The following is a 21,619-nucleotide window of genomic DNA, read 5'->3' as shown; positions in this document are numbered from 1 at the left end:
CAGCGGCGTGGCAAATTTGAAACGGCGATGCAAAAATGTCGGCGGCGGCGCACTTGAGATGCGGTCTAATTACGCTGGATCCGATTTCCAAATGAATCTGTCATGTCCAACCAAACTAAGAGCATAATAAAGCCCCAATGAAATCATACACAAGGCAGTTGAAGGCCAGCTTGCACCTAATTTGGCATTACTAAATCCTCCTGGAGAACAACTCCCGAGTAGTCAATCTTAGAAAATGTCTAAGGCCAGCTTGCACCTACCTTGGCATTACTAAATCCTCCTGGAGAACAACTCCTGAGTAGTCAATCTTAGAGTTAACGAACGTAGTATATAGAGCCATTAATAAAGCGATATTTCCCCACGGTCCAGTCCATGCTCTTTAGCATTTTATTATTTCCACAAAATCATAAAAAAAATAAGGAGTAGTCTCCAAATTTCTGATTTTATTAGTGTCTATTGTTTGTACTAAGGTTGAGCCTAAGGTGTGTCAAGCTTGGCCTCCTCTCTTCTCGCCGGAGCTCTTCTGACTCCAGACCAGACAGGTGAAAAACTTGTTGAGAAAATCAAAATTCACTATTTAAAGAAAAAATGCAGACTTTTGGATTTTTTTGGAATTTCCACAGAAAATTCTTTAGTAAATTAATATTTAATTAATTCTTTGAAATTTACCACTGGAAACTCTCCATAATTTGCACGATAAGAATGTATTGTGACTTAATCTTTGGAATATCAACAAAAAAATCTTCTAACTTTCTTCCACACCCGTTTCATTATTCTACTTTTGTCTTTTTTTATCGGCATGTTACCGTTTTTGCATTTGTTTATCATGAGGCTAACATAATGATATTTCAGTACACAAGAAAGCCGAGCCAATTTCCAACCCAAAAATCTTCTAGGTCGGACCGAGTATCGAATTCAGTCACCTCCATGCCTCGTCTCACATCTTATCGTAAGACTAAGGAAGGCCCTTGAATCAAAATTGGGCTACCAGCTCAAGATTTATTAGACATCTGCAGTGAATCGAAAAATCAATTCCAAAATAATTTAATTTCTTCGGACTTAGCACAGGATGTAGCGAAAATCATCAACTAAAATTATGATGACGTAAAAACTTCTACTTCCATCACTTCTGTTCCCACAGCTCCCCTCATCGAGATCGGCCCTGAAGAGAACAAAACAACTGAACAGGTGAACACCGCGTCAAGTTCCGAGGCAAAGTTTTCAATTGTTCTCGAGCAGGAAGAGGCCGCCGCTCGACAAAATAGGGAATTTCCTTGCGGTTGAGAGCTCGTTTTAACGGACATCAACTTTTAATTGTGCACACCATCCGAACAAACGACCGAACGAACGAGCAGCGGAGAGATCCTCTCGAGACTTTTTACCTAACTAATGGGAACACCAGGAGGACTCTTCCCACACCGGCGGAACTTCGAGTTCGACAGTCTACCAGACAATTATCGCTTGCTTGGTAAGGCTGCTGGCTGCAAGCCTGGATGGTTTCGTTCGAGCCCCACTGACGACCGAGCGGTTGGTTGATGAAAGTTGCAATCAGCGCGCGTGCCCGCGCGGGGCAGTTGGGAAATTATGTTTCCTCGAGTGGCTTTAATTTGAGTTTTCCTTAATTAAGTTGGCGACTTGGAACCGTCGAATTTCGAAGGTGAGATCCTGGGCTGCGCTTTCTGCAGTGGTTCTTAGTGAATGTGTGTGTGTATGTGTGTTTGCGCAGCAGCGACGCGGCGGCGATGGCAGGAAATGAACAAATGCGCGCGGCTGTCCGTGAGGATGGAAATGCAAACAGGCGAAACACTCGAAAAATTACTTATTGGTCGATTGATTCTAATTTTTTTCTTCAATTTTATGTTATATTATTAAAAATGTTTGTTCCGGTACATGCTCACTAAAGGTGTTTCGTCTGTTTGGCCATGATGGAAAGATGGAAGAACAAACAAAAAAAGAACCGTGATTGCGATAGAATGAAACTGATGATGGGGACTTTGGGTAGGCATAAAATGAAACATAAGACAACCGAGAAGTACACAGCCAAAAAGCGCAACAATTAAAGGGGAAACAATAAACAAAGATTTGGATGGAAATCTCGGGTGCGCGGATCCCCTCTGGCCGGAGGAAAAACAAAACGAAATGCGACGTCGGCGAAGGTTGGGGAGCGTTGGGCTTAATTACTCTGTTTTTCTTTCTGTTGCGGCTATTGTTTTAGGAGGGTTTGCTATGTTTCTACGAAAAAGAAAATCGCTTCTCATTCTGGAGACTGACTGGTTGAGTTGTTGGTTTTGCTGAACTGGCTAATTTGGGTAGCTCTTTTCTCTGCTATCGGTGACGGGGTACTTTTTAGGCATGCAACTTACCACTGCTGGCACTTGGCCGGGCAGCACTGGCTGTCCAGGTGAGATACCCATCTGCTGCATGATGGCGTTCTTCAGGGCCAGATGATTTCTTCCGTTTATCAGCAGTTGATCTTTGAGATGTTGTGGAGGATGGAAGTATTTACACGGTGGTTTTTCACGATTACAACGACCCTGGGGAGAAGAAATCAGAAAGGAACATTTCGTTAATTGAATTATCTCTCAGATGTTATAAGATATTGTCGAGAAAAAAAATACTATTATGTAATGTGTGTGGATAAGATCCACTTGGGCAACATTCCCCTCTCCCATAACCGGTTTTTATGACTAAATCACGTTTCATCCAAATAGCTTAATTCTTGGTACATCCCTTAAAGTAATTCGGCTGAGGTTTAAACGTGTTTGACGGATAAAGAAGTAAAGTACGTTTCATGCATGTCGTGCATCGCTGCTCTTGCAAGTCTTTTTTTTCGTTATTATTGTAGTGTAGGTAGTGTTTTTTTTTAAATTTATAAATTGAAATCCATAGAGCTGTGACCACCCAACAGTAGTAAGTGAACTACTATAAGCATACTCATACTGTAGATAATTTCCAAATCCAGAATGGCACTTAATCCAACAGGCAATCGTGCCCTAGTGAGGTGGGCAATAAAGGTCCGATTTATGGACTAAGATGCCGTTAGCTGTTTTCGGCCCATTCCGGCGCACGGCTACGACACTCCCACAATCCACAATAGAATGAGTTTAGGAGATTCCGAGCAGCAGATAAAGGGTCTGTATGAGCATGTTTCACGCAGTTGCCGAATTCATGTTCCGCTGTATTTTGGTAAAGGTCCTCTGATTTATGCCAAAGATAAGTGACAATTCCGAGCTTTTTTTTTTTTTTTTTTTTTTTTTTTTTTTTTTTTTTTAATGGCCCACCACTTCCCCCACACCAAGAAACTCGCACAGAGAGCTTCCTGGCAATGGACGCATCTAATTTTTAAACAAGAAAGACTAACATGGAAATACAAAAATAAATTTAAATGCTTAGGTATGTGTGATGAACAATTTCAACAATAAGATAAGCAGGGTGTACCCAGTGGAAACTAAATTCCTTTAAAGGGATCCCTATAAACACTAAAAGTAAACATATATGGTTGGAAATATGACGAAGAATTATAATAAAAGTACTTTAAGGATAGTTCATGGTTAAATGATCAGTTCAAAGATATTCACATATTTTATGTTTTAGATACAGTTTCAATCTGGCTTTAAATATGTTTCTATTCGAGACTTGTTTCAACTCGTTAGGTAATGTGTTGTACTTTTGAGGACCTATAAAAGTGATTCTTCTCTGTCCAAGATTAGTTTTAGCCTGGGTTCGGACTAAGTGATGTGCTTGTCGTGTATTCTTATTCTCCGCTATTGGGTTTCGGGTGAAAATATGTGTATTTACTATGAAAGCATCCGGTACAATTGTTGCTGAGTATTTTCCTTAACCAGCCAGCCGACAACGAAGCGACCAACAAATCCGGACTCTCGGTCGATGCGATGGAAGGAGAATTTATTATTTTTCCCATCTCTTATCAGATTTTGCCGGGCTTCTTCTGCCATACGCTCGGGCAGGCAATGGGGATATATGTGTTGGACAGACCAGGGCCTGAGCTCGTTGAAGCTATTAGCACTAAGTCAAATTCGTTTGGCTCTAGTTTAATGATGATGCCTTCTCTCGTTTTCATTTCCGATCTACCGGCAGTGTCGAGCTGGTGCCGATACAGAAGAAATCGGCTTAGTTGCTCACTGGGTGCTCGAATATATCCGGATCTCCACGCTTTTGACGTGCTCAACCTATGGAAAACGAGTGTCGAATAAATCAATGATGCTGCTCAATTAACTGAGTTAGGTTCATCCAATTAAAGTTTGAAAATTTAATTGCTCAAATATTCTGATGCTTCTAAAGTTTCGCAAATCAATATAAATGCAAAAGCTATGTATTTTGACTGGTTGAAATAAATGCTTCTGTTGAATTTGTTGGAATAGATGGACTATCGTCAAAACTAGCTGCATATGTATCAAAACGTGGTTCTACTTTAGGAAAAAAATAGATTTTTTTCTAAGGTTGTACTTTGAATTCAGTAAAGGTTCCTACCCCCTGTGATCATTTATAAATGAGACGAACCTTCAATTAATAGAGCTAGCATTGATTTCAGACAAAAGCTTTATTGATGACCATATTCGATTCTATCGGTTGCTGCAATTGAGTCAGTCGTCGGAAGCATAGCCCAGAATACTAATTCCACGAAAGAAACCTAAAAGGATAGTTGGATTTCAATGGCATGAAGAAAAGTTTCATCAAGCTTTTCATAGCCCAATGCAGGATACGTCAATAAATTTCGAAACAATGGTTTCCTTTTCGCCATTTTTCCCCTGTCTCTCGTTATATCAAGACACCGAAGGAAGCCAGCGGGAACACCAGAAGAAGCAATCGAAACCATACGGGAAACAAACACATCCGGTATAAATTGAAGAAGAAAACCTTCATAACTGTCATATTTATATTCTTTATGGTACTATTAATCCTTCAACATAAAAGCGAAGAGCTCGGAGGAAGAAGCGAACATTTACTTCTGAATTACTCCATTTGGACCGATCGGAGGAGGACCTTTTTCCAGGTTTGGGTTTTCCTTCCCGTGTTTTCACGGTTTTATTCGAGCAATTTCGTCTCCCCAACACAACACGTCCTTCCGGGCCCGACAGTCGGTTCGGTCGGACGGAATGCGGAACGATGCAGTTTATCTGTTGTGACACGAATTCCAAATAAAACTTGCTTCTTTCGAAATTTTATCAGGCCACAGGCTCGTGTTGCTGCCGCTGTTTTTTTTTATCATTCGTCCGTCTGGTTGGTTGATGGTGTCGCCTCGTGTCGTTTGGTTGGTTTTACACCTCGTGCCTCTTTGCAGGGCAAGTTCACTTTATTGGTGGGGTAATAAAAAGTTTTGTTCTCGCTTTGCCGGGCCAAACTCAACGAGAGATGGCTTTTCCAAAGCCGTGAAAAATGACATGCTCAAAAATTAATGAATTCAAATAAAGGTGTTTTATTTGGGCTGTGCTCTGGGTCCTGGTAAAGTTGGCCCGATAAAACAAGAGAGCATGAGCGTAATAAATAATTGCATCGTAAGGCTAATTTCGTATTTCAGTGCTAACGAGTGTCAACTTTGCAAGATGAGTTGTCCCGTAAAATAAGAATAAGCTGTGTTAATGCGATCGTAACCGTAGATGGAATAACTTATTTATAGACATTTAATTAAAAGTTGTTCAGTACTATTGCACCGACATTATTCGTTAAGAATTTATGTTATTGACTCAGTAATACTGAGCAATGATAAGGAAGAGATTTTACATTTTTCCATTGAATCATTTGCAAAATTGGGAAAATTTCCTAATAAGTGTTATTCATACTGTCATAATCCTGATCATTATTCTGGTCTACAATTCATCATTTGCCATTACATTGTGGCGGTGAAAAAGCCGTCGAAACGAAGAACGCTTTTCAATTCATGGTTGATGTTCGTTACCTTCGATACCTTTGTTACATCGCACCAGAAACCGGCAGCGGCAGGTACACAAAAGAGCTCCGGAAAAACAAACTTTTCCGCAAAAAATGAAGTACAAGTGCAAGAGTGAAAACGCCAAATAAAGCTAATGGAAAAATGAAATAAAACCAAAACATATTTTCTCTCGCACCTTCCCTCCTTCCCCGACAACATCAACAGCATCATCATCGCCATAAGCACGCACCATTTTCCAGCACAAAGAAAGTGAAAGCCAGCCAGCAGCTCCCCTCCTCCCGCCACGTGTCCTTTCCCGGAGATCCCGGTCGCTACGAACATAGCTCTTATCAAGTGCGGTGGAGGTACGCGGCGAAATGAAACCAAAATTCATTATCATTATGATTATGACAATCATCAGTCCTGCTTGCTCCTTCCGCGTGCTGGATGTTGAAACACTCCAGCTGCCGCCGGGACACGATGGACTGCCACCTCGCAGCCCACCACTCAGGGCTCTATTAGCGGGCTGTGGAAGGACGACTTTTCCGCACATTTCATCAACGTCATAATCGATTGTGTACCGTACGGTTGACAACTCAAAACGGGCGGTTGTGAAGACCACGAAGCATTATTATACTTTTGAAAATTTATGTTGCATTGGGGAGCTTCCCTCGAGTTTAAACTACAGATTTTAATAACATTCCAAAATTTTGAAAATTTTCAAAGAACTCGAAGTTTAAAAATTTACCAGATTGAATTTTTTTTTCAAAGTTACATTTACGTAAAAAAAGACGGCTTTTCAAAACTCACGAAAATAAAGAAAAGTAAAACAAATTTACAAAACTAATAAATTTTGCTAGATTTACAAAATTTCTAAAATAGACAGTGTTATTTTTTTTTAATTGCAAAAATCCCAAAATAAACCTAATTTACAAAATTTACAAAACTACCAAATTTTAAAATTTACAAAGTTTACAAAAATTTTAAAATTCTTGGTATTTTCAACCTTAACAAAACTTAACAAAAAAATTCAAAAATTTTAAGCATTTCCAAAATTTTTAAATATTTCAAATGTTCAAAATTTTCAAAATTCACACTTTTTTTTCAATATTTACAAAATTTACAAAATAACTAAATTTACATAATTCACAAAATTTTAAAAACTCACACAATTAAAAAAAAACCCAAAATTTTCAAAAAATTTCCAAAATTTACAAAAATTTACAAAATTTACAAAATTTACAAAATTTACAAAATTGACATAATTTAATTTTTTTAAATTTAAAATTCAGAAAACTCACAAAATTAAAAAAAAAATTCAAAATTTTCAAAAAATTTCGAAAATTTACAAAAATTTACAAAATTTACAAAACTGACAAAATTTACAGAATTAACAAAATGGACAAAATTGACAAAATTGACAGAATTGACAAAATTAACAAAATTGACAAAATTTACAAAATTTAAAAAAAAATTTTTCAATGTTTACAAAATTTACAAAATCACTTAATTTACATAATTCACAAATTTTACAAAATTTTAAAAACTCACACAATTAAAAAAAACCCAAATTTTAAAAATTCCAAAATTTACAAAAATATACAAAATTTACAAAATTTACAAAATTTACAAAATTTACAAAATTTACAAAATTTACAAAATTTACAAAATTTACAAAATTTACAAAATTGACAAAATTGACATAATTTAATTTTTTAAAATTTAAAATTCAGAAAACTTACAAAATTAAAAAAAAAATCAAAATTTTCAAAAAAGTTTCGAAGATTTACAAAAATTTACAAAATTTACAAAACTGACAAAATTTACAGAATTAACAAAATTGACAAAATGGACAAAATTGACAAAATTGACAAAATTGACAGAATTGACAAAATTAACAAAATTGACAAAATTTACAAAATTTACAAAATTTACAAAATTTACAAAATTTACAAAATTTACAAAATTTACAAAATTTACAAAATTTACAAAATTTACAAAATTTACAAAATTTACAAAATTTACAAAATTTACAAAATTTACAAAATTTACAAAATTTACAAAATTTACAAAATTTACAAAATTTACAAAATTTACAAAATTTACAAAATTTACAAAATTTACAAAATTTACAAAATTTACAAAATTTACAAAATTTACAAAATTTACAAAATTTACAAAATTTACAAAATTTACAAATTTTCCAAAGTTATAAAATTTACAAAATTTACAAAATTTACAAAATTTACAAAATTTACAAAATTTACAAAATTTACAAAATTTACAAAATTTACAAAATTTACAATATTTACAAAATTTACAAAATTTACAAAATTTACAAAATTTACAAAATTTACAAAATTTACAAAGTTTGCTAAATATGAAAAAAAAAATAAAATTACAAAATTTACAAAATTTATAATATTTACAAAATTTACAAAGTTTAAAAATTTACAAAATGTACAAATTTACAAAATTTACAAAATTTACAAATTGACAAAAATTTACAAAATTTGCCAAATTTACAACATTTACAAAATTTAGATTCTTTTTAAATACAATTTAATTACAAAAATTACAAAATTTACAAAGTTTACAAAGTTTACAAAATTTACAAAATTTACAAAATTTACAAAATTTACAAAATTTACAAAATTTATAAAATTTACAAAATTTTCAATATGTACAAATTTACATAATTTTCAAAATTGACAAAATTTACAAAATTTACAAAATTTACAAAATTTATAAAATTTACAAAATTTACAAAATTTACAAAATTTACAAATTTACAAAAATTTACAAAATTTACAAAATTTACAAAATTTACAAAATTTACAAAATTTACAAAATTTACAAAATTTACAAAATTTACAAAATTTACAAATTTACAAAATTTACAAAATTGACAAATTTACAAATTTACAAAAATTTACAAAATTTACAAAATTTACAAAAACCACAAAATTTACAAAATTTACAAAATTTACAAAATTTACAAAATTTACAAAATTTACAAATTTACAAAATTTACAAAATTTACAAAATTTACAAAATTTACAAAATTTACAAAATTTACAAAATTTACAAAATTTACAAAATTTACAAAATTTACAAAATTTACAAAATTTACAAAATTTACAAAATTTACTAAATTTACGAAATTTACAAAATTTACAAAATTTATAAAATTTACAAAATTTACAAAATTTACAAAATTTACAAAATTTACAAAATTTACAAAATTTACAAAATTTACAAAATTTACAAAATTTACAAAATTTACAAAATTTACAAAATTTACAAAATTTACAAAATTTGCAAAATTTACAAAATTTACAAAATTTACAAGTTGCCTCTTCACATCTCGATATTGAAATGACCATTGAGGAGAGATCGAGAAAAAGAAGGTGAATTTAAATGAGTACTAGATTGAAAAAAGCTTGTTGCTACGGAACACGACAACAAAACAAATGTCATTTCTTGTTTTTGATGTATTCGTTATTGCCTCGTCAAGATGGTCTAGTAACCTAGAAATCTGATTATATCGACGTCGGAAGAGTGAATAAAATATGATTAGAACACATCAATATAGAGAGATATCGAAATAGGGAGGTTATCAAGATGTAGAAAGTAAAAATGTATGTGGATTGATTGGATTTGCCAAATTTGAAGTGAAAGAAAAATACTCGGAGGACATAACTGGGTTGATATCGCGGCTGGGGACATCATGGAAGCCTTTCAACATTTTATACGCCCAGATTTAAAGACATATACTCGAAGAACATTATTGGGTTGTTACTGAGGCTGGGGACACCAGGAAGCCTTGGTTGATTCGGCAGACTATTTGATTTAGACTCCAGGACGATTTGGATATCTTACTACTTACTGTCTGGATTTGAGGCGCAAGTGAAATAAAAATACTCGGAGGACATAATTTGGTAGATAGCGCGGCTGGGGACATCATGAAAGCCTTGGTTGATTCGGCAGACCATTTGAATCAAACTCAAGGGCAATTTGGAGATCTTAGAACAATTTATATGCCTGGATTTGAGACACGAGCGAAAGACAAATACTTGGAGGACATAATTGGGTGGTTACCGTGGCTGGCGACATCATGGAAGACTTGGTTGATTCGGTACACCATTTGATTCAAACTCAAGGGCAATTTGGAGATCTTAGAACAACTCATATGCCTGGGTTTGAACCGCATATGAAAGACAAATACTCGGAGGACATAATTGGGTTGTTACCGCTGCTGAGGACATCAGGAAAGACTTGGTTGATTCGGTAAACCGCTTCATTCAAACTCTAGGACAATTTGGAGATCTTAGAACAACTGATATGCCTACATTTAAGACATACTCGGAGGACATATTTGGGATGAAACCATGGCTGAGGAGTGTAGAGATTTCTTGGATGACCTGGAAAGGAACGGCTGCTTAAGGCATATTGAGTTTGGTTCAATAGATCATATAGGATATGAACCATTTTTAAAAAGAGATAAGTGGGCTTAAATTTTTATTATTCCATGAAACTTTCCAACTCACATAAAGTTTAACCATCAAGCTTTCTACAGGATTTTTATCATTATTGAAAGCTTCTGCGCGTCTTGAAGGGAGGTTTCTGAGCATCTTCAATGTAGGCTTCCTAGCCTCTTGAAATGCCGCTTTTGAGCCTTTTTAAAGTACGATTCCGACCCTTTTGAAATGAGGCTTCCGATCCACTTGAAAGGAGATTTCCGAGCTTCTAGAAAGGACGCTTCCGAGCATCTTGGAAAAAGGCTTACGAGCCTCTTGAAAGGAGGCTTCCGAGCTTCTTGGAAGGGCGTTTCCGAGCCTCTTGAAAGGAGCGTTCCGAGCGTTTTGAAAGAAGGTTTTCGATCCTCTTAAAAGAAGGCTCCCAAGTCTCTTTAAATGAAGCGTCCAGGCCACTTAAAACGAGACTTCTGCGCTTCTTGAAAGCAGCCACTTTAAGAAGCCTTCCGAGCCTCTTGAAAGGAGGCTCCCAAGCCTCTTGAAGGGAGCCTTCCGAGCCTCTTAATAAGAGGCGTCCAGCCTCTTGAAACGAGGCGTCCGGGCCTCTTAAAACGAGGCTTCCGGATCTCTTGAAAGAAGGTTTTTGGGCCACTTTTTAGGAGGCTTTCAGGCCACTTAAAAGGAGGCTTCCGGACCTCTTGAAAGGAGGCTTCCGGGCCTCTTGAAAGGAGGCTTCCGGACCTCTTGAAATGAGGCTTCCGGGCCTCTTGAAATGAAGCTTCCGGGCCTATTGAAATGAGGCTTCCTGGCCTTTTGAAAGGGGGCTCCCGGGCCTCTTGAAAGGAGGCTTCCACGCCTCTTGAAAGGAGGCTTCCGGGCCTCTTGAGATGAGGCTTCCGGACCTTTTGAAAGAAGGCTCTCAGATGTAGGCCTACGAGCCTCTTAAAGAGAGCCTTCCGAGTCTCTTGAAAGGAACCTTCCGAGCCTCTTGATTTGAGTATTCCGGGCGTCTTAAAACAAGGCGTCCAAGCCTCTCGAAAGAAGTCCTTCAAGTCTCTCGAAATGAGGCTTCCGAGCCTCTTGAAATGAGACTTTCAAGTAAAAAATTCAAAATCACCAAAATCATTGAAAACTATTATATATTTTAAAAATTGAAAATATTTAGAAAATTGTCAGATATACAAAATCATATTTTTAATTAATAAATTTACGAAGTTCAAATAAAATTACTGAATTTACAAAATTAACAAAACTTACAGAATTTACATAATTGACGAAATTGATCAAATTTAAAAAAATACGAATATTTCATAATTTGAAAAAAAATACAAGATTTACAGAATACACCACATTTTCAAGATTTATAAAGTTTACTAAGTTATCAAAACTTGCCTAAGGATAAATACATCCTCACAATTCGAACAATTACTGTAGCTGGTTAAATCCACAGCCACCGTAATCACCGCTGGGCTAGTGCTGCTGACGCTGAATACGTGGTGGCCGTTTCGGAGCGTTTGTCCCTAATGGTGGCCGTGGTGGTGCAAAGACAAATGAGACTCACATTCAGAAAGGCTGGCCCATAAATTAGCCCCTCAGTAGCGGAATATGTCAAGTGGCTGGTAAAGCTGGTTTTGAGGAAGTAAAATGTGAGTACATGGTGAGGGTGTTTCAGCTTGTTTTATTTTTATTTCCTATTTAACAAATCGTTACTGCCCAATTTTTTGAATATTTTAGGAAAAACATTCGCAAATCAATTATTTAGTTTCTTCGTTCACAACTTTCTCTGTTTTTAGAGTCTTTCGTCGCTCTGATGCAGTGTATGGAATAAGAAAATGCCTCAGATCATTTTTATGGACAGTGGAGCTTCCACCAACAGGACAAGGCGCCACCTACGTTTGTATTTGACTCTTAAACAAATTGTGCATGATCGATAAACCTTTTCCTATAACTGTACGAAATTTCAATTGCGTAACCTGAAATTTGAGATGAATCACCGAATCCCGTTTCCCAACTGTCGTCGCCGTTGCTCGCGGCGATTAGAACTCAATTAAACATAGACTTAACCGCTGGACATCCGATTCTGTTTGACGACGTTCGTTTCTCTAATCGGGATTGTATCTGCGTCCAGCGCTGACGGAACGTAAAAGTGCAGATTTTCTGCTCGTTCGGTTCACAAGGTTAGCTCATGTGCGCGCAATAGACACGTCACATGTAGCGGAAAATATGAAAATCAATGTGTCGTTCAAACGACAGTCTGCTTTCATCATTGCAGTCATCGCTTCCTTCATCATGCATTAAGGGGGGAAGTGAGCGAAATGTGCTTTGTTTAAAAGATTCAAGGAAGAATTTCACGCCTTAGCAGTTTCTAAGGCGTGCATTTTGAATAACTTCACTTCAATATTGTTTGCTTTTTTAAAACAAACTTGCTGTGTCGTTCTTATTTCGGACGTTGCATATCGCGGACATCTCTCTTTTACAGTTGAAAAAAGATGGAGCACCTGGTACTTTATAGCTTAGTATGATGCATCGAAATGTACCTACAAATACACCTGCCAATGATTAGAAATGACTGAAACACCAGAAATACTTAATAATTAATAATTAAATAAAAAAAAGTAGCGTTTTGATGCACCTTCCCCAAAATTGCAAAAGACCGCGGATTCGTTTGTATTGAATTCGATTTTCCATCATCGTCGCCCACACTCGTTGGTCCTCCTTTCGCGTCAATTGTCAAACCAGATTTTTTCCCATGTCCGCTATCCATGTCCATCCATTGCAGCATTGGTTGTGCATATGAGTTCTGCGATGTGAATTCGACGACGACGACGACAGAACGATGACAGTTCGGTGTTGTCGTCGGTCGATAGCTTCTGGCGGGTCCATTCCGGTTGGAAGCGTTGCGCGTTCTCTCAATCGGGCATAGATCCAGCCAGGAAGGGACGTTTTCAATTCGTTTCGAAAACCGCAAATCGTCGCGCGACTTCAAGTGTGAGGCGATCACCACGACGAGGAGGAAATTTAATTTTCTACCGGGGAAGATTTTATTGTGAGTGTGTCGTTTGGCAATCGAGCTATGGATGAGTCCGACTGTAAGGCGACTTGTCCGGTAATAAGGCGAAAATTCATTGTGGATGAGATAATATCGAGGTGGGTGGAGAAAAAATGGCATGATTTATGACGCAAGTGGATGAATTGCTCTTCCGATGGAAATCAATATCCCAGGCAATCACCCTTGTCGTCGAAATGTTCTTTATTTTCCTCGCTTGCTATAGCAGAACGAACGGAGTGTATCGAAATCCAAAAACAAATGTGTAGACATGGATTTGCCTGCAGCGAGCATAGTGCAATTCCCCGAACGCAAACAAGTGCCTTTCTTTTCAATAAGTTCAATATGAAAAAATTGGCAACAATTGCCAGAGGGGTGGAATTATTGAATCAATTCACTATTGGGAATAAATTGACTATCTCAACACCATTGGATCATATTCCAAACCTGCATTTGGAATAAACTTGATATTTTTTTTTGCCGAGATTTCTGTCAAAGTTGCTGAACATCAGCAAACAATTTGATGAAAATCAGAACAAACGCCATTTTTGCTGGAATATCATTTTTCTTATTTTGCTGTCGCACAGCTGTGCGGATTTTTTACAGAGCTGCAGAAATGAAAACTATGTGCTAATAGATACTCGTAGAGTGGGGCGTCATGGTCATTTTTTCAAATCAATGGTTTTTCGAAGCTATTCTGGGTCCTGAACAACTGTGCAGAATTTGGGACCGATTGGTTGCTTCCTCGCTTTCCGCATCGCGTTTGAAGTTTGTATGGAAATTAGTATGGAAGAACGAATATTTTTGCATTTCTACTACTAGAGGTTTCAGTTCATGTTAAACCAAGTGGCACATTGCGTTAAAGTATAACCCAAAGGATGCCGAAAAACTATGCTGAAGAAGGCACGTTGCTGGAACGTCCACGAAAAAAGTTATAACGCTTCGAACATTGAGTGTTCAAACCATATGCAAAAAATCGTTTATTCTGCCAGCACTGCCGTACTACGTAGACCAATAATTTAACTGAGTGTTATTTCAAAATAATTGATCTTATAGGGCTTTAGAGCTAATGGGAGCTATCCGGAATTATTTCACAAAGGAAAAAATCGGACAAGAAGGTAGATGGGTTTTGCCATTCGATAACCATAGGTTGTCCGGTAGTGCTGGCAGAAACACTGATTTCTTGCATATGGTTTGAACGATCAATTTTCGAAACGTAATAACATTTTTTGTAGACCTTCCAGCTATGTCCGTTCTTCGGCAAAGTCTTCCGGCATCTTCCAGACTATATGCTAACGTATTGAGTCACGTGATTGATGATAAATTGAAGCCGCTAATAGCAAAAATGTAAAAAAGTACGTTTTTCCATACTAATCTCCATGTAAATTTAAATTGCGATGCGGCATGCGAGATCGCAACCAATCGGGCCCATATTTTGCACAGTTGATTGGGGTCCCAAAATGATTCAGAAAAACCTTGATCTCACTTGATCGGGCGAAGTTTGCGTTTTTCCATACAACTGCGCCCCGCTCTAATACTCAGTGCCCGGAGAACCACTTGAGAGCCAACTGGGGCCAACGAATGCTACTGACAATGATTTACTTTTACATTACTACACTAGTCGATTAAAACAAATGTCGAAGTTTTCTACGAAGAATTTGTAGATTTGATTTCTTCTCCAGATGAGCATCTGTCAGATAACCACTCGGGATCAGACCAGAAATGGCCTTTACAGTGATTTTACGCTCTTTTTGGCTACAGCGGAAGATACAGAAAATATGCTAAATATATTCTCTGGCTCTGTATCCCCAGAACATAGAAGTGATTCAGCGCAGGTACCTCATGCAGCTTCTGACTTCTATCGGCCTTCCCGAGAAACTACCGTGGACATAAAATACAACAATAGTTTCTTTCTTACATCCCATCACGACCTGAATGATTCATCATTGGAGCCATCCTCGCTACAATTCGTAAGTGAACCAAACAGCCTCCAGCCGCCTATCTGACTCTCACTATTCCGCCGGAGATCAAACTCTGTCTCTAATGGAATGTCAATGGTTTCTGGAACATCCTACCCAACCAACGTCGGGACCTCGTGGGTTATCTGCTTATGGAAGGTTTATTGGGTATTCACAGCCTTCATCAATAGGAGGTGGGAAGTCCCCTTTGAAACTATAGACATTAGTGAGGAATTATTCGTTCTAGGAGTCCGTTCATTGGGGGTAGAACGCCCACTATCATGCATCGGATGAGCGATTGATCCCTGCGGCGTTGCCCATCTCGAAGACTTTGAGAACGGTAGCTCCCCACACGATGGTCCCGCCATCTTTTTCAATGGACCTTTCTAGGACCAACCATTACCCCCTTTATAGGCTTGCCCATGCTTTCTCTCCTACTCTCACCAAACGCCCTTGGTGGTGGTATAACGACGCAGACTGGGAGACCTATCAGCATCTCCTACGTAACTCGGTGAAAGCATACATTCCGGCCTCCTTTCCTGAGTTCACTCACGTCATCTTGGATGTTGACAATCCTAGCTGGTTTCCCGGGCGCTGAGCTCTAAGGTGATGGTCTGAAGAGACTCGAAGAGCTGTGGCAGCTAGTTGAAAGGCTCTCCACGCGCTTAGGAGGCTTCTTCCCAACTTTGCCTCTTAAGGTTAGTGCTCTAGAAAGCTATAAGGAGAAACATCGGCAATGCCAAGAGGAAGCAATGGGAATATTTCCTTAATTTAGTTAATTGGCCACAAATAGCCTACGAGTGAAACATTTTGCATCGGAAGTTTCTCCAGAATGACTGATTTCAGAAGGTCGAAAGCCACAGAAAATCTAACACTTCTGACACACAGAGCACTTCTGAATCCCAGTGGATCGTCAAGACGCACTTCTTAATTATCTTTTCTCCTTTGTTGAGCATGCTTTCGCTCTCTTCGTGAGCAGCCAGAAATCCTCGGGGCTTGACGAGATGGAATTTTCCATATGAATCCATCTTCAACCTTCCGGGGAATTAAACTCTTTCTCTTTCTTTCGACTTTTCCAGATGATTAGAGAAAAGGCAAAAAACAGGTTCCGCCAGGACGGGACCGCTCTAACTTCAGTCCGAATTCCATAATGTCATATCACTTCAAAGTCAAAAGCCGAAAAAATCTACGCGAGTAGTTCGACGAGGACGGAAGATTCAGTTTCCGGCAACATGCGTTCCGTCCAAGGTACAGAACTAGCTCATACGTCGCTAGGCTAGATATCGTGCTCCAGAAGGCCTTCGAGCAAGGAAATATTCCAACCTTGTCTCCTTGGACATCTCGAAGGGCTCCAGCCGCACTTGCACGCCCACCAGTACTCGGGCAGTTGATGAGTTGGGGCTCCTCCAGAAATATGGTAGCCTTCATCCGGAATTGTCTATCCCGCTAGTCAATTCATCCGAACTGTCTATCCCGCTAGTAAAAATCGGCAACTCAGCATCCAGGACGTACCAGGAAGGGACCATTCTGATGGTGTCTCTCGTGAAAGTCGCTATGAATAGAGTATTCCTTGAGCATCTGCACAAATGAAAGTCTGCTTGTGGTTATCAAATCCGAATCCATGCAGCTGTCAGTGCTGTCCACCGATGGTCTGCTTTGTTGAGGTTTACAATGCAGTCTAGAAAAGTGCCCGTGGGCACGTTGGTAACGGATGTCAACGTCTTTCTGGTCCTAGCATTAAACAAAACGCGCAGCCCTTTATTATCTGGAAGCTTAGAAAGGTTTTTGTGAGGTCTTCATTGACTGAGGATAACTTTAAACCTCGATTTGAGAGCATTCGAAGCCGGCTTCAGAGCTTCAGATCTAGGATCAATTTAATCAAGGCACCGTCGAGGCCCTAAAGGAGAAATAACAGTCTTTAATCAATACTATCGTATCATAGCTCCTCCCTTATCAAGAATCCTCTCTCTCTTCAGATTCCCTCTCCTTGGCGGATTGTGCTGAAATTTTGACACAAATCGTAGAATTTTCTGGGGAATCATGAGGACATGTGGTTACGTTCACTGCACGAAGCTGCAATACCTCGTTTTACCCCAAATGCCCCTTATTTGTTATGTAATTCGTCAAGTTCGGAGTTACAAATAATCGACAAAACATGACATATTTGCCCTCAAATTTTGTCAAAAATCGTGTTATGTGAGCTCTGTCTACTGCACGATGTTGGAAATTGATGATTTTACCCCACGTTTTCATATTTCTCAAATTGCTTACTAATAACCCCACATTACTAATCTGATCTTGAATTTTCCAGGAAATCGAGTGGAGTTATTTTTGTCTACCGCACGACTAAAGATGCTGAAATATTGCTAATTTTACCACATGCTTTATTATGTTCTATCTTTTACCCAAAATGCCAAAGTCTTCCGGAAAACATAACAAATAAGGGGCATTAGGGTAAAACGAGGTCTTGCAGCTTCGTGCAGTGAACTTAACCACCTTTGCACGATTCCCCAGAAAGTTCTACGATTTGTGTCAAAATTTCAGCGCAATCCGCCAGTACCGAACCGAGATATTGAATTTATTCGCGTTATGGACAATTTTTTTTCCATTGTGCGGTGGCTGGCGCTGGTCTCCCTCCGGAGGCTCTCGTCCATTGGCATTAAGTAAGGAGCTAGTACATACTTCTCTAATGCCAATGTAATTAGCTTCATCTCACAGCGTTTCCAATTGATTGAACACCAACCTCGTCAGGTTCGAACATGCACTATTCCTCTTTTCAATACAGTGCTTATCCGTTGAGGTTGCGGCCATCTTGTCCTTCCGACAAACCCATTCTAATCCTTTCGACTTCAACCAGTGCTATTTCGACCTGTAAAGTGATCACCCAGAACTCTCCTGAATCCAAAACATTCTTGCAAACATACACAATAAAACCCCCTTCGCTTGGATCCCGGAGCACTGCGGAATTCTAGGGAATACGGCAATTGATCTGCTAGCTGAGACTGAGTATCAGGGTTTGGCCTTTTTAATTCCGTGCCCCAAGTTGATGTCAAAAACTGGACAAAGAAAGTTGTAAGACTTGAGCAGACACTAGTAGATCATCCAAAAATATTCTCTGAATTTATCAAGTTTCTATAAAAAAAATAGATCTTCCCTGGAAAAGCGCTGTGAATAGCTACGCACTCAAAAACAATCTGAATTATAGCCAAGTGACGTTCGCATTTCCAGTAAAACTTTCTGTCGCCTTATACCTAAGAGTAATAAATTCTTTGAGCTGGCATGATCGGTCTACGGCACTTGGGTCCTTGTGATCTAATGAAACCAATTTCCACCAAAACTCCAGAGAACAGAGTTATTAATGCAAAGTTCGACTTGGCTATTATTCAGATTGTTTCGATCGACTTGGCGATCGTAAGACAGCACCGACAACTTGATATCCGCAAAGCCGATAGGCCGCATCTCTAACTTGGAATCCTGTCCATTTCCATCTAGGAGTCGAAGGAAGTCAAATCAGCATTGTTGTGAGAATTTTCAAGTGAACCTGACAACACTGATGCGATACCTCTTAGTGATTAGTATCATTCTTTATTCTTTATTTATTTATAAATACATTAACAGGCTATATAAACCCGAATAATGTTCATCCTAATATTCCTAATCTAATCTGATCACTTGTCATAAAATAATAAAATACATAGAGAATCATCATATATGAATAGTTAACTTCCGTGCTCAGAGAAAAAAATGGAAAAGCGTCGTCGTAGAGTTTGTCGAGAAATGTTGAAATCAAACAAAGCTGCCACTCGATTAAAAATCCTTTGCAATCCTGTTATAGCACCATGCATACTATAATTCGTACTCCGGAATGGTAAACGCAGCAGAAGATTGCTGCGCAACGCTCGTGGAACTGCGTTAATGTTCACTTGACCCAAAGCGGCTGTGCAATCCACACGACGGTGTTCCTTCTTACGTGTAGAGGTTCCAATCGAATTAGACGACAGCCGCTTTTGTAACTAGGCAGTTCAAACGGATTCGATTCTCTCAACTCCGTTGTTATATTTGGGACTCCAAACTTCCGAACAATATTCCAGAGAACAGTACAGTGATTTAAGGCAATAAATATCGGTGAAATTCTTTGCTATCCTGAAAATGATTCCCAGCGTCTGAAAGAGAAGCCTTACTAACAGCGTAGGAAACATGCTGCTTGAACGTGAGTTCTTACTCCCAAATCCTTCACATGATTTACACGATCAATCTCTTCTCTCTATCTCGATGTTCTGGTAATATTTTGTTCAACAATATCTCTCCGTTTGTCGATATATTCAATCTTCTAGGCTACTAGACCATCTTTGGGCAATAGCAAACACATCAAAATCAAGAAATGACATTTGTTTGATGTCGTCATAGCAACGAGTTTTTTTTCGATCTAGTGCCCATTGCAATGATTCTTCCATTTCCTGATCTCTCCCTATCTCCATAGTCCCTTCCAAGATGAATACACAGCTAGGTGTTGCAGCCTGCCCAATTTATGGGCGAGAAGAAGGCGGGGGTGAAAAATTCATTTTCGGCGCAAAACATAAACAAACCGGCTGGCTCTCCCATACTAAAATCCAAGATGGCTGAAGCGTGAATTTGGCAGATTGGAACACCTAGTGGTGTATTCATCTTGTTATCTAAATAGTTATCTAAATGAAGATTTCTCTCAAGAGTTGTGTCTTCGCACAGAGGCGGAAACACGGACAAAAAAATTCATTTTTTTCGCAAATCTCATCTTCTTCTATATAATAAAAATGAAATGGTCTGTGTTCGTATCCGCATAACTCGAAAACGGCTGGATGGATTTCCTCCATTTCTTCAGCAAATATGTTCGTTTATGTTTCCGACGGGTTTATATGATATTTCCTCATGCGAAAATCCTGAGTAAGGTTGAGTAAATCGTGAAAAACTAAAAAAGAAAAGAAAGAATCGTAAAGGAAACTTTTCATGGGCAGATCAGAATGCGCATTTTCGCCTACTTTGCAGGACAACGTCTGCCGGGTCGACTAGTATTTTTTTAAATTTTAACAAGCATGTTAGCAACAAGTTCGTGAATATTATTAATAATAATGATATCGGGAGTTATGAGGAATTGTTAGTTCCAAACGTGCGCCATTCATTCATTATTGGCTTCTTTAACGCTTCCGTTACCAACTTCCCTTTTGAAAATGAAAATAAAAATCTTTTTGTCTGTATTTTTTTTCAATAGTTTTTAATCGCAACTTTCATCAAATGAATTTGAATTTAATTTTCAGGATTGGTCACATGGTTCCGGAGTTATTCCGGATTTGAAATGGGTGTTTGCTTATGGCCATTTTTCAGAACGCATACTTTCTAAGTATGATTATTTTCGATATTTTGATTGGAAACGATGCATAAACAATACCAAATTTGATCAGGAATTTGATTGGTCCAAAATATGACCTGTATTCCGGAGCCCAGACGTTCCGCCGGAACCTGTTACGGGGTCACTATACCGAAATAGGCGAATACCATCATGCGACAAATCAAACTTCATGATTTCATAAGTTATGGCAATATATGGTAGTTTTGTACTTCCTGAGCCATATTTGAACCGATTGGAATCGGTAAACGGATTAACCTAGTACCGGTTCAAAATTTAATCTGAGAAATAAGTAAAACCCATCATGCGATACATCAAACTTCTTGATTTTTAAAGTTATGCCATTCTATATAAGTTTTTATACTTTCTGGACCGTATTTGGACCGATTGAAATTGTTGTACTGGTTCAAATGGAGAAATATGTTACTCAGAAAATACATAGATATAATGCAATAACTTTTGAAAATATTATGTTTGCTATGACACATGATTTTCTTCTTCTTTTTCAATAACTCCACATTCTAACTGGAACTTAACTGCATTACATTACTGCAGTTATTCATTGAAAACTTTTCTATGCCCACTATTTACATGAATTTGTTTCTATTCCGGTAATTACACCGCAAACACTAAGTATAAAATTATTTTATGCCCGAAATCATGCTGGACCGGACCGTGAATCAAACTCGCAGTCTGCGGATAACAAACTGAAGTCATTTAAAAATTCAAAGAAATAAAGAGAAAAAAAAGTTAACAAATCTCACAATTCTTATAAAGTTTTGGCATATACAGAAAAAAGTAAAATTGTAATACTTACAAAATATTATAAGCTTGGTATGAACGCGGAGGGTGGGTGAACAAAAATAA

The 21,619-nt window shown here is 37.7% G+C and overlaps 1 protein-coding gene across 11 annotated transcripts in view; it reads right to left on the bottom strand.

Moving 5' to 3' along the window:
* The window catches only part of LOC134220941 (muscleblind-like protein 1), a 413,633-nt gene that overhangs the window by 100,530 nt on the left and 291,484 nt on the right, over positions 1 to 21,619 (bottom strand). For all 11 annotated transcript variants that reach the window (XR_009982128.1, XR_009982129.1, XM_062700086.1 and 8 more), the window contains one exon: positions 2,364 to 2,534. Coding sequence is in view for 9 of the 11 variants with exons in the window: in XM_062700081.1 (XP_062556065.1) it covers positions 2,364 to 2,534 (171 nt within the window). In the remaining 2 variants the exon portion in view is untranslated. The remainder of the gene's footprint in view (positions 1 to 2,363; positions 2,535 to 21,619) is intronic.

The sequence above is a fragment of the Armigeres subalbatus genome, chromosome 3, assembly GCF_024139115.2.
Source record: "Armigeres subalbatus isolate Guangzhou_Male chromosome 3, GZ_Asu_2, whole genome shotgun sequence".
NCBI lineage: Eukaryota > Metazoa > Arthropoda > Insecta > Diptera > Culicidae > Armigeres > Armigeres subalbatus.
This window is presented reverse-complemented; position numbering and strand designations above follow the sequence as displayed.